We start from the raw sequence: 16,382 nt of genomic DNA on the forward strand, positions 1-16,382 counted from the left end.
CATTTGGCAGAGTTAGGTCTTCAAGCTCTTGCAGAAGGATAGGAGGGTGGGGACAAATCTCCCCCCGGGAGGTACCATGTTCCAGAAGATGGGTGATAGGGCACAGAAGTGTCTTCTGAATTCTTTGACCAACAGGATCCAAAGCAGGTCATATGATGCACACACTACATCATATGGTTATGGGCTTGAATAATCTATGAGTAGCTTTCCTGTCTGGTTGCTCATAGTCCCTAAGTATTGTTTTCAGGCTCTTTGTTGTACATTTTGTCCCAACGTGAAAGAGGAGAAAAGGATTATAATCTGTGGGTTTGGTTATTTTGGTAAGCCTGTCTGTCACATTTTTCATTTTTGCATGTTGGAGACAATATACCTCCCTTAGTAGATTGTCTGATCTACACTTTGCTGATTCTGTTCCTCTGAGAAGTGAGCCACCAATACACACAAACGGAGCTGCGGGGAGCACACACAGCCCTCAAGGACTCCATTTTCACTGGCAGAGGCACCATAGGCCAGTCATTCACTATTTCCAGAGCGGCCTTGTGGGCCAGATCTAAGGCCTTGAGTTTGACCCCCCTGATCTAGGGGGCTCATTTTTCCTGGTAGTTATTTGTTTCTTACTACATTCAGTTTGGAAAGAGACTTCTTGCCTTTACTGTGAGTTCTTCATTTTCTTGGTTGAGTCTCAGAGTAAGCAGACTTTCCTCGAGAATCTAGAGCAGGGGTCGCCAACCTTTTGGACCTCAGGGACCAACAAACTCATAAATTTAAATTCCGCAGACCACTAATATGAATTTTTACTGATGGTGGCTTGCTGACGTTTTCCCAGGGTCTCTGCAGCAGACCCCCTGGGTAAGCAGCAGACCCCCTGGGAAAATCCCCCCCAAAAAGTCTGCAGGAAAATTCCCCACCCCATTTTTCTACTGTTCGATCATTCTTTATTTGGGATTGCAGGATACTGTCTCCAGCTCCGTTCTCAGGGGGAGAGAGAGAGAGAGAGAGACTTTTGGCTTCATGCAAGGAAAGTAGCAGAAGCAGCAAAAGTCTTTCTTTCTCTCTCCCAAACTCCACCAGAAATGAATCTTTGCCAGCACAGCCTCTTGGAGCAGGAGGCCTTGCAGGGTCCCAATGACTCATTTCTGGCAAAGTTTGGGGGAGAGAAAGACTTTTGCTGCTTTCCTTGTGTGCAACCAAAAGCAGAAGAAGAAAGAAGCGGAAAGAAGCAGCCCGGTGGCCAGGCCAGGCATTTGGGTGAGTGGGGCAAGTTCCCCCACCCTCCGCCATTTCCCTCCTCCCCCCACTACCTTGTGTTGTTCACAATGGAAGCAACGCAAGCCTTGTGTTCTTGCGGGCCATGTGGGCGATGCAGCCTTGTGTTCCCGCGCAGCCTGGATTAATTGCTTTGGGGGTGACATTTCTCTGTGGACCACCAAAATTTTCTCATAGACCAGTGGTCCCTGGCCCACTGGTTGGAGACCACTGATCTAGAGCCTTCATTTTTTCTTCCAGTATTCTAATTAGTTTTCATTTGGTGCAGGTATTTTGGGTCCCCTATGAACATACATTTATGGCATATTGCAAACTGAAAAGATTGCTGATGCAACCTATTAAAAACCAAGATTAAAAACATACGCACAGTAAAGTATACATAATATACAAAAGGTTTCCTGGATACCTAAAAGCATCTTATTGCATTTGCTGGGGGAAGAACTATCATAGTAAACTATAACATTGAAGGATCTATTAAAGAACCCAATTTCCAAGATTATTGGGAGATTAAACAAATTCCTGACATGCCTAGCTGACAACTTTGTCATCCAAAAGGCAGAGGAGGTTTTTAAGATTAAAAAATAGCACAGTAAATTTGATATCCAGTACAGGTTATTCATGGCTTTTCAGGATTGACTACAAGTGCAGTAGGATTTCAGACCAGCAAAAAACATAGCATGGATAAAGTGCAGAGCTTGTGATTCAAGAAACTTCAGAGCAGGAATTGAGAAAGCATTTCCAATTGAAATTAGTCTTTCTTGCTTCAGTGCAGCAGCAGCAGCAGCAGCAACAACAACAAGAACAACGGAAGGCATAAGGAATGAACTTCAAAGAGATTGAAAGTATAGAGACTAGTGGGGAAAAGAACTACTTCAAAAGGAGCAAGATCGCCACCTGATGGCCATTAAATGTGACAACAGAGAAGAAAAAATAGAAATCTAAGAGAAACAAAAAGAACATAATGTATAAGAAGAAATCGTCAATATATACTAGATAAATGTTGTCAAGTGTAGATAGTGTTCCTCAATGTGGTCAATATTAACTTCCAATGGGTTAGTGTATTATTAGTCTTATTTGTAGCGCTTTGTTTAAAGTAATATTCATTACATTGTTTAATTATGAGTACAGTATCCCAAAACTATCCCATACCATCAAAGACCTTAATAAAACAGGATTCCAAATCACAAAATGAAGTTTACAATATGCACATTGAAGAAAACATGACAGTACATTTTGCAGATCTCCAAATGAAATGTATGGCAATTGGACAGATATCTTATAACAGTTTCTAAAACTTGTGCATTGAAATAAACACTGAGCAGGTCTCTAAAGTCAGAAGTATTTAAAAGACTTAAACAATTAAAATGTGGCTTTATAATCTCTCTTTCTCTCTCATTATGTACTAATCAACACATTAAATAAGATATCTCGACTTTCAAACTTGTATCAGTCAGAAAGACTAGGGTTGAACTTTGCACAATTTAATATCAAAATTTACAATAAAATGCTTTGAGATTTGTTTTAATGAAAAGGCATTTATTAACAGTGCATTAGTGAATGAATTGATGGTTTCAGACTCAAATTAATGGGATTTAGTAAATTAAGATTTCAATAGTTCTATTTATGCTTGGAACCAACTCTTTATTAGTTAGCATTGTTCCCAAGGTTATCTGTTAAAATGAGCAATGTTAAAATGTTGTAAGGAAATTAAGCGTTGACTTACTTATTTTTTGATAATTGTTGAACTCAAACAGAAACTGAACTTGCTAAGTGCTTGTAACAACAGCTGAGATTGCTAACTTGTCCTCTATTACTTCTGAAACATTTGAGAACAGCTTTCAAGAAAACTGATTATATTATGATTGATTGATAACTTATCACTGATTTTCTTTGCTATTTTCTTAGCAAAACTTCAATAATCACTCAACTTCTTTAGTTTTTTTGTTTTTAAATCAAGGGCATATAGTATTTAAATCTAATTAAATATTGCCCTTCTGTCCTACATAGCAAAACAAATGTTGATTTTTGGTATGAATAATGATATAGGTTAGTAGTCGCCAACCAGTGGGCTGCAGCCCACTGGTGGTCCCTGAGAAAATTTTGGTGGTCCACTAAGAAAAGTCACCTCCATATCACTCCCCCAAAGCAATTAATCCAGGCTGCGCTGGAACACAAGGGTGCGCTGCCCACATGGCCTGCGAGTACTCTCCCCGCCCACTCACTCCTTTCCTGGCAAATTTGCCTGCTAAGTTGCTATTTTTCCTTTTTTTATCCCCAACCATCAGCTGTTCTGCTGTGCCGAGAGATTTAGATTAGCTAGAAAGCAGGAAATAATTGGATTTCTTGCTTTCTATCTAATCTGAAAGCAAAGCTGAGCCTGAAGCTTCTATTCAGTGCAGGCTCAGAGACGATGGTAGAAACACAGATCTCTAAGTGAATCTGTGATTCTGTGAGCAACTCAATCTGCCCGTCTGCTCTGCCTGATTTTGGTAAAGTTGGTCTTTTTTTTATAAAAAATTCAATATTTACATACATGGTTTGTTGACAGTTAATTTTGTGAGTTTGCTTGCTAGCAAATTTTATAGGTTTGCCTGCAAGCAAATTTTATGTGACAGACTCAGGCAGCCAATGGCAGATAGATAGATCTCTGAGTTAATCTGTACTTCTGTGAGCAACTCAATCTGCCTGCCTGCTTTGTCTGATTTTGGGTAAAAGTTTATCTTTTTTATAAAAAATTCAATATTTACAAAAATATTTATAATATTTACATACAAGTCATGCCCAGCCAGTCACATGACCACCAAGCCACACCCACAAATTAGGCCACACCTAACTGGTTAAGAAATTTGAATCCCACCCCTGCCTCTGTGTGTTTGTGTGTGCGTGTGTGCGTGAGAGAGAGAGAGAGAGGGAGGGAGGGAGGGAGAGAGAGAAAGAGAGAGAGAGGTTACATCAGATTTCTCTCTCTCTCTCTCCCACCAATCCACCCTCAGTCAAAATTAATATTAGTGGTCCTCTGGAGTTAAAATTATGAGTTTGGTGGTCCCTGAGGTCCAAAAGGTGGGTGACCCCTGATATAGGTAACCAAAAGTAAAAAAAAAAATCAGTGGAGGGCAGCTATTGGGAATATAAACCTAGGGACATGCCAGTAATAACTCTGCATATAATTTTTGGGTCACATTGATGAAGACCTTGTACACCAGGGGTCCCCAAATTTGCCAACTTTAAGACTTATGGACTTCAATTCCTAGAATTCTGGCTCTGCTGGCTGGAGAATTCTGGGATTTGAAGCCTACAAGTCTTCAAGTTGCCAAGTTTGGAGACCTTTGCTGTACATCATGAAATGGGTTATTCTGACACTGATGTATCTCCACCTGTTAGAGGAAGTGGAGAAGGTGTGTGTTTCAATCAATTGTGATAGTACTAAGGTCTGTCAAGGTTGGCTAATCAAAGTCATAATCTTCACTTTTTATGTAAAAAATTAAAGCATAAGACTTTGTGAATGTGCTTCTATTACACACAGCTCCTTGCTTTAATAGCAACTAGCAGGTTTTTTCATTAGTAATTTTCAGTGACAATGTAAAGTGACAAAAAGGATGCAAGAGTAACGCAGAAAGGATAAGAAATATATGCTTCCAGCTGATCATGAAGGGAATTTTTTTTGTACCTTGTGGAAAAGAAAGGAAAATCCCTCTGGGACCCCTTAAAGAAAAAAGGGATGATGGAGAAAGGAATGAAGAAGGATGGAGGAACCTTTCAAGAAAATGTGAAGAGAAAAGGTATGTTGGAGTAATTCCTGAAGAAATAAATGGTTCTTCCTGCTCTAAAATACTACTGAATCTGAACTGGCATTTCTTATTAACTAACAACAAATGTTTGTGAATATTAAAAAAAAAAAACAAATGCACCCTCTTTGAAAAAAAAAACAATTTTTGTGATTTAGGAAATAAATGTTAATTAGTTGCTGAACTCACCATTGGTAAGGCATAATTTAACATCTCATTCATGAGATAAGATTTTCCAAGCTGACAGTGTCCAGATGAGTTAAACAACAATTCCCATCCTTTCTAATCAGCCACTGGTTGTTAGTTTTCAGAAAGATGAATTGAATAACTATTGCATGCATTCAGAGACTGATGTCACTGGAACATCTTTTCTTCATTCATTATACCAGTGATATATTTCCCCCCATTACACTCCAACTGAACTATTGTTTCTGTCTCTGATATTATATGAATAGTCAGATTGACAGACTGGTAACAGACAATGTCAAAAATGGATTTAATTTCCATATTATAATTTGTTCTATTAAAAATGTTATGTTCCTGGATATTCTTGACATGCATGGAATTATTTTCCCAGTAGATCTTTTTGAACAACAGCTATTCTAGAATTGAGAGCAATGAGGCCATGCTCATAAAGAAAGGTGGTGAGAGAATAATTTCCATTAAAAATGGAAATCATATAATTATATAAATAAACTGACTTTATAAGTCTTCCCTGAATGTTTAAGGCTCTCAATTTTTTAATCCCTTCAGAAAGAACTCCAGAACTAGTTTTCTGTTCATCTGTTTCTATAGCCACAAATCTTTTAAAACTTTAGCATATTTATTTTGTAAAGGAAATCAAGCCTTACTGTTCTTTAGAAAGACAGATACTGAAGCTGAAGCTCAAATACTTTGGCCACCTAATGGGAATTGATATCTCATTGGAAAAGACACTGATGTTGCAAAAGATTTAAGACAAATGGAGAAGGAGACAGCAAAGGAGGAGGTGATAAGATAGTATCATCAGCACAATGAACATAAATTTTGGCAAATTCCAGGAGACAATGGAGGACAGGTGGGCCTGGCATAGTATGGTCCATGGAGTTGCGGAGAATTAGACATGACTTAGCAATTGAACGACAACAACAAAAGTAAATAACATTTGTACTTTTGTTTGTCCCTCCCCTCCCAGAAAAAATCTTTTGTATATTCAGTAAGAAGAAATTATACAAATCCATTTCCTGGTTCAGTACTTGTAAATCTCCTTTAGGAAATAAATTATCCACCTATTCCATTTCACATCCATATCTTTCTCCGTTTTATTGCTTATGATGGTTAAATCCCCCTTCAAAGTAATTTCAAAATTATCCATTGCAGCTTGTCCTTGATGTATAAATTGATTACTTACAACAGGATTTCTCCATTTTATCAAGAAGTTCATCTGTTTCCCCCGCAAAAAGATAAGCAATAGAAAGCACAATAACTTCTGTTATGGAATTCTGCTCTATTCTTTTCTTATTTATTTAATCCATATTTATTTTATCATATTCATTAGATTTTTATGAATGAACGACCAAACAAATGAATGAATTCTTTATTGGCCAAGTGTGATTAGAGACAAGGAATTTGTCTTGGTCTTTATCCCACTTTTATGACTTTAGTAACATTTAAATTTTAATTAACTTTCTGAAATCCATATTCTGGGCACCCTTTTATTGTATAATTGAAAAACTCATCTATTCCAAAGGTTCTTAATATCAAATTTGTACCATTTTCCTCTAAGGGTGAAGGGGACTCACCCAATGAACACATAAAAATCTTGCTGATCTGAAAGATCCTTTGTCTCTCTAACAGAACAACAACAATAAAAATAGAAATCCAAAAAGTGATTAGGAAACGAAGCTTGGTAGCGCTTAATGTCCATCAAAGGCTGTGTTGCAGGAGTGAGCTTCGTAGCATCCTAACTCCCAACTGCTCATAAGCCACTCACAAAATGACAATTTCTGTGGTCTACTCAAGAAAATTGATTAACTGAAAATGTGAATCATCTCAACAATCTCTCCTTCCTTTGGAGAGCTTTGTCTGGACTGGATCCTGCAACCAGGAGTGATTTCCTTGCAAATACAATCTGGTAATTCAGTGTGATGTCAGCTCATCATGGGGCTCAATGGAAGTCATTGTGTGGTTTACTAATCTATAATTGCTAAAGAAAAATGTGGAAATCTGGAAAGGTATTTCAGCTTATGTTTCTCACAGATAAATGAAATGTGAAAAATGTTTTTATAAAATATATGAAGCACTAGCAGAAAATTTTAATGGAAAACATCTCAAGCACATCGCTCCAGTTAAGAATCTGGGACTCTTTTACTTTCACAACTGGAAATGGAAGGATGAATGGACACAGTCATGTTCTGGAATGTCAACATTCATGCAGGACAGAACCACCACGCAGTTTTCCAGGAGTCAACAAAAAATAGCAATCATAAACTGAGAATGCTGAGACGTAATTCAATCAACAGTAACCTTGTCCAACCTTTCTAGAGCAACTGATAGTAGAGCAAGTGGGATTGTTCTTTCATTTTCCATTAGTTCTTAAAACAATGGGAGCAGCTTCCATGGAAATTGATTATAGTTTTCCATTTTGATATATTATCACATATTAACTTTGCAAGCAGGTGATGCTTTGTGAAGCCAAATTCCATTAGTCTTTTATTTAACATCAAGGGCAAAAATTCAATTGAAAGTAATTCAAACAGAGGAAAATTAATTCCTATTCTCCATAAGAAAAGGTATATTGGTATTGGCTTAGCATCATAACATTAAAGAGTGATAAAGGGCACAAGAACAAAGATTAAATAGCAAAGAACAGCTGCCTTGGATATAAAAGTAGAATCACAGCAGCCTAGTTGTTAGCAAAATTTTTGGATTCCCTGAAATAATTCCTCAAGACTCAAAGTATCATGAAGTGGTTGATCCTGGCATTAGTTTGCATCCACCTGTCAGAAGGTTTTCATAGGTGAGTATCTCAGACCATACATTAAATTAAAATAGAACTGCAACAATCTAAAGCGTATCACTTTTAGTTAAAAAATGATGGCAAAATTATGCTTTTATCATTCCATGGCAAGCCTCGGTATTCCTGGTTCTTTGCTTAATCTCTTGTTTGTGTAATATTTGTTTGATGGGATATTATTGTTTTTAGTAACAAAAATATTTTTTAAAATGTGCAGATAGTTGTGACAGTGATATTCTGGCTATCTTTCTTGGTATGTAGAATCATTATGAAGAAAGGAAAATCCATTCGTGAAATTATGAGAGAGAATGGAGTGTTGGGAGAATTTTTGGAAAAATACCATATTGACCCTGGATTAAAATATCAAATCAATAAATTCGGTGCTACATATGAACCAATGACCAATTATTTGGACGTGAGTATTTAAACCACAGAAAATCTGTATTTTCCTCTCCTTCATCTGACTTTGTAACTCTAGCATTTAAGTTTATTTCCTGCACATTGTGATAGTTCTTCTCAGAACCAATCAATAGAATGTTATTTATGTATAATGAAGTATCACTTAGTTATTTCCTCTTTTCTTTCTCTTATGAGCAACAGTAAATTGACTGCTGATGTTTGAACTCATAAAAGAACATAATCCGTTTATTTAAGTCAATTTTGATGCTACCCGATTATTCAGCAACATATTTGCCAGATTATTATTTTTTGCAAATTATTATTCAGCAAAAAGCAGTTTTCTGTATTTTTTTAGTCTCGTGTGATTGGAACATTGTTTCTGACAATAACACTCAGATATCCCATCTTGTTAAAGAGCAACTTAATGTAATATGTATTTGGGATAGCTTTCTTTACTATGACTGGTGAGCATTCTGGGTTAGGGCTGCAATTTCTCTTTATTGATTTACTCCAGTTGAATAAAAGACAGCAACCAGGCCAAGCAGTCCATGCATAACTTACTCCCAAAGAAGTGGGACAACAACTCCAGTCTACAACAGAAATAATAAACAAATAACCCTTCAGATTTGAAAAAGTTTTTTCTCTTTTTCATGGAGAATGGGCAAGGTGAGAATAGAAAAACAACTGTTTCCTAGGGCTGCCGAATTTGGGCTACCAAAATCTGGACATTGTGAGACGGTAGAGAACTGTGCACTGTGCCTCTTTGCTGTCATTTTGTAGTCATCCCAATGTTTGTATCCCTAGAACAGGTTCTTGTAGTCATAGAGATACTTTTGAGGTCCCACTAGATGGCAACATTTCAGAGAAGGGACTGAAGGATGTCTCCCCTATTTGTTCTCAAGGACGGGCAGGTGTTGTCAGGGAGAGGTAGTTCCCTACTTATGTAGTTGCTCCAAAGTTTTAGTGAAACCTGTCTCATAATTATTTTCATTTGACAGTCTTTCTACTTTGGAAAAATAACAATTGGGACTCCACCACAAGATTTTCTTGTTGCTTTGGATACTGGCTCTGGTGTTCTGTGGGTACCTTCTACATATTGCAGAACAAAGGCCTGTGGTGAGTAGTCCACTCCCTTGCTGATCAGCTCTACACATAAGGGTTTTTCACTGGAAGTGTATTTCCTAACACTTTGGGGGGTTATTTTAAAATGCTGAAAGTTGCCATGTTGCTCATAGTTTTGCATTGATTTGGTTCCACAAAAGAAGACCTCTTGACCTGTACTAGTGAAGATGATTCTTATGCATATCTTTGTGAAAAATGCCTCTTTCAAACTCTTTCTACCCCCTTGCCATTTCAGTGTGATCAATGCGAACAGAGGTCTCCAAACTTGGCAACTTTAAGACTTATGGACTTCAACTCCCAGAATTGAAATTGGCGTTGAAGTCCACAAGTCTTAAAGTTGCCAAGTTTGGAGACCTCTGGATTAGAATTTTGATGTGGATTTTTCCTACAACATGAGAGAAAGAAAAGTGTGTGCTGGTAATGAAGTAAAGTACAGATCTGTTGTGATTTAAGTATAGACAAAAAGATCTTTCACCACACATAGAGCAAAGCTACTACTCTCTATTTTTTCTTATTTCATTGTAGAAAACCATAACGTGTTTGACCCGAAACGCTCATCTACTTATTACAGCAATAATGAACAAACTTACATCCTGAGATATGGATCTGGTAGTTTGAGTATAATGATAGGTTATGATACTGTGCAGGTGAGTGGATTTTAACCAAGTTGTTAGTAATTGATTCCTTAACTATGCCACACTGATTAATTCATTAGAATTAGCTCTTTTTATTTACATTTACACGTATAACTGTTTTAGGGGACCAATGCATAAAATAAGCATTTAAATGACCATAAGTCTAAAGAGAATAAACATAATGGAAGTAAATTGGTATCATAATAAAAGCCATGAAAACTATTCTGATTAGTCTTGATTCTTTTATCACTTCCCATAGAGAATACCATTTTCACATATGGATAACCTCAACTTTTAGTGAGCCACCACTGCCCTTGCTAGACGGTGGCAAGCCATTTCCATGCTATTGCAAACAATATGGAAGTCACCAGAAATCAAGCTTGACTTGAACAAAACATTACGCATTGCTCACCATTTTGTATATCTTTATTATTTATTTATTTATTTATTTTATCTATCTATCTATTCATTTATTTGTCAATCACTTACAAGATACAGGTATAAGAATAAACATAGTTTTGAATACATGAGGTAGATACTTATAAGAAAAATAAAAAGAAACAATAGGACAGGGACGGTAGGGACGATTGGTGCGCTTATGCATGCCCCCTACAGGCCCCTTAGGAAGGGGGTGAGGTCAATAGTAGACAGTCTAAGGTTAAAGTTTAAGGTTTAAGTTAAAGTTTTTGGGGTTTATTTTAGAATCACAGAATCATTATCTTTATGATAAAGATATACACATTTCAAGAGAAAGTGCAGAGTGTTGCAATGAACTACAAGTGAAATCCATTTTTCAATCTTCTCTTTCAGATCCAGAATATTGTAGTTCGAAACCAACAGTTTGGATTGAGTGTGGAGGAACCCACCGATCCCTTCTATTATAGCAACTTTGATGGGATTTTGGGTATGACCAATCCTACTCCAAACGCCCAGGGATCATACTCACTCTTGTACCAGATGATGAGTCAAAACCAGATTTCTGAACCTATTTTTAGCTTTTACTTCTCACGGTAAGATTAACTACATTATATTTGTGCCATAGCATGTAAGTATAATTATGGTTTTCTTCCAGAACGAGTGACCTGGAATGGAACAATTTACTTTTATTCCATGGCTCAATCCCATCATCACAAATATAATGTGGAGTTCAACATTTCAGCAATGAATGATATTGAAAGAGAGGGAAACATCAGGTTAAGAAAGAGGTTTAAAATTATTTTTGGGTTAAATCATTGCTGAATTAAAAACTTCAGCAACGATCTCACCAAACTCCCCACCTTTCCTTGGGAAAGCCTGATTTTATCCTAAATGTTTTATCTCATAAACTTCCTCCCCCACTCCATAGAGTCCAGGGTAGTGTATCTCTTAACTCCACCTGTTGGGACCTTCCTCCTTTCAGCTCTTGATTCCACCACATATACTAAGGATTACTTTATTCACAGTATGAGTGTAAGAAGATTTTTACCCACACATGTGCCTCTAATTATATTCCTATCTCACCAATAGAATTGTGAAAAGTTGAATTTTCACAGCCTTTAAAAACATGGTTCTCAGTGGAGTGAGCAGTTGAGTGAAGGGTGTGTATGTCAATGGCGGAACCTGGGATGGGTGGATAGTCAGTGTTAACACACAACAATCTGTGCTCAGTTTGCATTGTTATTTTGTAATTTCATCCAAAAACTGGTTTTTTAATTTTATTTTCTGGCCTTATTTTCTGATGAAAATGATCCTAGGATTGTTTACTCTACACAAAAAGACCACAAGCAGATGAGAAGCTATAACTCTTTCTTTTGCCCATTTTTTCACTTTCCTCTCAGCCAACCAACTGTTCAGTATGGAGGAGAACTGATATTGGGAGGCATTGACCGCCAGATGTACACTGGGGAAATTACCTGGGCCCCTGTGACTGATCAGGCTTACTGGCAGATCGGTATAGAAGAGTAAGTGATATTTTTTCCTTCCTGATTTGTATCAGATTCCATTTTATTTGAATGAGCTGCTTCTTCACTGCTTATAAATGACAGAAGGATATTCCTCTCATCCATTGGTTAGGTGTATTAGATTTTTGGGAGAATTGATTAATCCAATACTTATTTGCTACTTCTAAATTTGTTTGTGGGAAGGAAAACAGGTGTCCTTCTGCCTAGGATACAAATTTGGAAAACAGATGGGCATATCATTTCTCACCATCCATCCATCCAGCTAGCTAGCCAGACAACTCCTCAATTGGCTAGTATTCTATCTGTCATCCTTGGATGGAGTGCAGATCACTATAAAACATATTGTAACAATAGCAATAGCACTTAGACTCATATACTGCTTTACAATGCTTTGCAGGCCTCTCTAAGTGGTTTACAGAGTCAGCATATTGCCTGCAGCAATCTGGGCCATCATTTTACTGACCTCAGAAGGATGGAAGGCTGAGTCAACCGTGAGCCGGTCAGAATTGAACTACTGGCAGTTGGCAGAATTAGCCTGCAATACTGCATTCTAACCACTGCGCCACCACAGCTCTTATTGTAAATGTAAAACTTGTAAAAAAACCAAGCCAACAGTCCAATGAGCAAGATGCAGTTAGTAGTGACAATAATACTAACAATATTCATAATATCAAATCATCTTAATAAATCTAATTATATAAAGTGTAGTATTATAGTAATGTTTTATTTCTAAGAATAAAATATCTTAAAATAACTTATTAAAAAAGGCTTCATCACTGAAAAGAATGAGATGTTAGTGTCAAGTGAGTCTCTCATTAGGAAAATTTGACACTCCTTTCATCACTGCATTCAGATGCCTAGTATTGCAAGCCACAAGTTTAAATAAAAAATAAAGAAAAAGAAAAGGTTGCTTTAAATATCCATGATAAATAAATAAAATTGACCATTTGATCAAGAACATGGAATGCCTTATGAGTGTTGGCATACATTTATGAACAAAATTGGCTAAAAACCCATTATCAATTCAAGGCAAAGCATGCCCACCAAGCCACGCCCACCAAGCCACGCCCACCAAGCCACATCCACCAAACCGGCGGTAAAACAATTGAATCCCACCACTGCTTTGTGGGCGATCCAGTCGGTAAAGGATGGTTAAAGGCTTTGTGTAGATTAAGGATCCATAGGCTTTTATTTATTTTACCAATTGTACTTTGCTTTAGTTGTTTGTAACAGTTGTAGTAATATTCTTATGTTCTGATTGTTTCTACAGATTTGCTATTGGCAACCAGGCTACGGGCTGGTGCAGTGAAGGCTGCCAGGGCATTGTAGACACAGGAACATTTTTGCTAACTATCCCACAACAATATTTAGCAAATTTCCTTCAAGCTGTGAATGCTGCTAACTATGGTTCAGTAAGTAGAGGAAAGAATCTTGAACAAATGCTGTGATTGTTCAGGGAACTGTTACCATTACGACTAGAGAAATCTATTAATTTTGGTTTCACGCAGTTCCTCATTTTCTTGTTCTTATGTTTGTTTTTCTTGATTTCCACAATAGGATGTGAACTTGTTTTTGTTTTAATCTACGTGATCATTTATATGCATTTTGGGATATTTACTCCAAAATAACAGGGGAGTGGGGTGTTGTATGCTATTCCTTACAATGTACCTTTTTGTGCCCACTTGAACATTGTTAAGCTACAACAATATAGAATACAATTTTTTAAATTGCAAAAAAAAGTTTGCTAGCAGTTTGTAAGTAAGCTCAGCAGTATAACATTTAAGTCTACTCAAAAAAAATGCAAAAATAAATATTTTTTCTGTCACTCTAGTGGCCATAAATAATCTGAATATCATTTCATTGACCCAAAGACATTTTGCACAGCTTAAAGGCAATTTTGGTAGACTGAAGAAAAGAGATGAGGGTTTATAGTGCTGCTGTAACCTGGCCGACCCCTCTTATTGCCTCAATTTAACCTTCCCTTATATTTGTTCTTTCACAGTATACAGTGGACTGCAACAATATCCAGAATATGCCTACCATTATCTTTTTCATTAATGGTTCCCAGTTCCCACTTCCTCCTTCTGCTTATGTTGCCAATGTAAGTATGCGTTTCTAAATTCTCCGTGCATAGGAATCCACTTCATTTTAAGATGAATTGATGTTGCATACCTCAATAATAATGCCACATAGAAATAGCATTATGCTGATGCTACTTTATTTATAACAAAAATATATCCCTTAATTTGAAGCTATCAGATATGTAATCCTCCTTCTATAATTCAATCAGAATACTTGCAGATGACACAGATGGCTGCTCTTGAAGAATCAGCTTCATATTGAAGTACATATAACATGGATTTTGTGCCATGTCATTGTAAGCAAAAATTATACTCCTATGCAATTTCATAATAACGCGAGGAACTTGAGTTGGACAATGTTTTATGTCATGTAATTTAATAATAATCCAAATCCAGATTCCAATAAAATATGATTGATGTTCCTTCTTTTCTGCAATAAGGACACAATCTGAATCAATTTGTTTCTTTTATAGGACAATGGCAACTGTTACCTTGCAATTGAGCCAACATATGTGTCTTCCTCAACTGGGCAGCCTCTATGGATCCTGGGTGATGTTTTCCTTAAAGAATATTATTCTATTTTTGACATGAGAAACAACAGGGTTGGTTTAGCACCATCAGCCTAAACGAATTATAATTTTCTTTCTGGATTAATGGAGCTGATTCTTGGATTCCAACAAAATATTTCAAATTCAATTGTATGCTTCTCAACTGACATCCACTCTTAGCCCCTTTACATAAAGTTTGTTCACTTAAGATCCATTGCTACAAAGAAATAAATTATAACATGCCAAACTGGTGTTTTAATATTCATTCATTAACAATGTATATATTTGGGGTTTCTTTCCACATTATATTGTTTTTTGTCAAGAGTGAAATTCATCTTTTTCTCAATTGCTTTTGGTATAAGAAAAAATTGAGAAAAGCTGGCTCAAAATAGGGGAGAAATGAAAATGGAAAACAATACATACTAACTGCAAAATGTCATAATTGAGATAAAGCATTTTGGTGATAAAAGTTTTTACCAGGAGAAACATATTTTGCAGTTTTGCTACCTAATGGACTTTGGCCCATTTATTGGATCAGAAGTTTGCATTTATTTCAGATATGAACCTTTTCTTCCTTGTCCCAAAGGTGCTTTTTCAAAAGGCAACTGGAGTTTGCTTTTCCTTGAAGACATTTTGCTTTTCATCCAAGAAGCTTCTTCAGTTTTGACTGAACGGTAGATGTTAGATATTCAATGGGGAAAAGGCAGTGATGTCAGACTTCCCCCATTGGTTCATTTTCCAGGCAGGAAAATGAACAGTCATGAGTGGCTGCAATTGTGGACAGCAGCCTGTAAAAAGAACATCAGACATACCGGGTGGCAGTCATAGCTAAATAAAGAAATCCTTTTCTTCTACCACTGTCCTGCCTCTTCAATCTAGCCCATATCAAACACTGGTGACGAGGATGAGATTCCTGAAGAGAACAAAGGAAACGAGGTGAAGACGGAAAATGCTAACAACGGAATGCTCCTATCACCATGCTGATCATCAGAATGTTCACCCACACTCAACCAGAACCTTTTGATCCAAAAAAGCATGACTGGGTCACGTACATGGGACAATTTAGAATGTTTTTAGAAGCAAATTCACTGCAGGATGTAACAGAACAGAGGAAGAGAGTTCTATTCCTGGGATATTGTGGAAATCACCTCTACAAAACAGCTAGAACCCTAGCTGCTCCCAAAGATGTGGAAACAATGGAATGGAAAGAATTACAGAAGATGTTAGAAGAACATTATGCTCCTGCTGCATCGTCACTGGCTCACTGACTTGACTTTTATCGCAGAGAACAGAAACCAGGTGAGACCATAAATGATTACCTTACAAACCTATGAGATATTGCTGCAGGCTGTGAGTTTGAAAATGTGGAAATAACTTTAAGAGATAGAATTATAGTTGGAATGAGGGACCTGAGATTGCAAAGGAAGTTGTTAACTAAAAAGAGCATCTCTTTAAAAGAAGTCATAGAGGAAGCCCGAGCAGCAGAAATCTTGGAAAAACCAGCAGCTAAAATTGAGAAATCTGAGAGCGTTCAGTCAGCATGGGGAACGACCAGCAAATATCACGGAGAGGGGGAGATTGGAGAACTCACCAAAGAAGAGGAGGAAGAAA

General features: G+C 37.0%; 1 protein-coding gene across 1 annotated transcript; it reads left to right on the plus strand.

Annotated features, from left to right (window-relative positions):
* The first annotated feature begins 7,917 nt into the window (after positions 1–7,917).
* LOC113454416 (pepsin B-like) lies at positions 7,918–15,540 on the plus strand. The gene is made up of 9 exons (XM_087929536.1): positions 7,918–8,049; positions 8,308–8,461; positions 9,444–9,561; positions 10,093–10,214; positions 11,013–11,212; positions 12,020–12,142; positions 13,413–13,554; positions 14,145–14,243; positions 14,697–15,540. The coding sequence occupies exons 1-9, from the start codon at positions 7,994–7,996 to the stop codon at positions 14,847–14,849; spliced, it is 1,167 nt and encodes a 388-aa protein (XP_087785662.1). The 5' UTR covers positions 7,918–7,993; the 3' UTR covers positions 14,850–15,540.
* Positions 15,541–16,382: the final 842 nt, after the last annotated feature.

The sequence above is a fragment of the Pseudonaja textilis genome, chromosome 3 (assembly GCF_049901715.1).
Source record: "Pseudonaja textilis isolate UNSWEBS1 chromosome 3, rPseTex1.2, whole genome shotgun sequence".
Classification (NCBI taxonomy): Eukaryota; Metazoa; Chordata; class Lepidosauria; order Squamata; family Elapidae; genus Pseudonaja; species Pseudonaja textilis.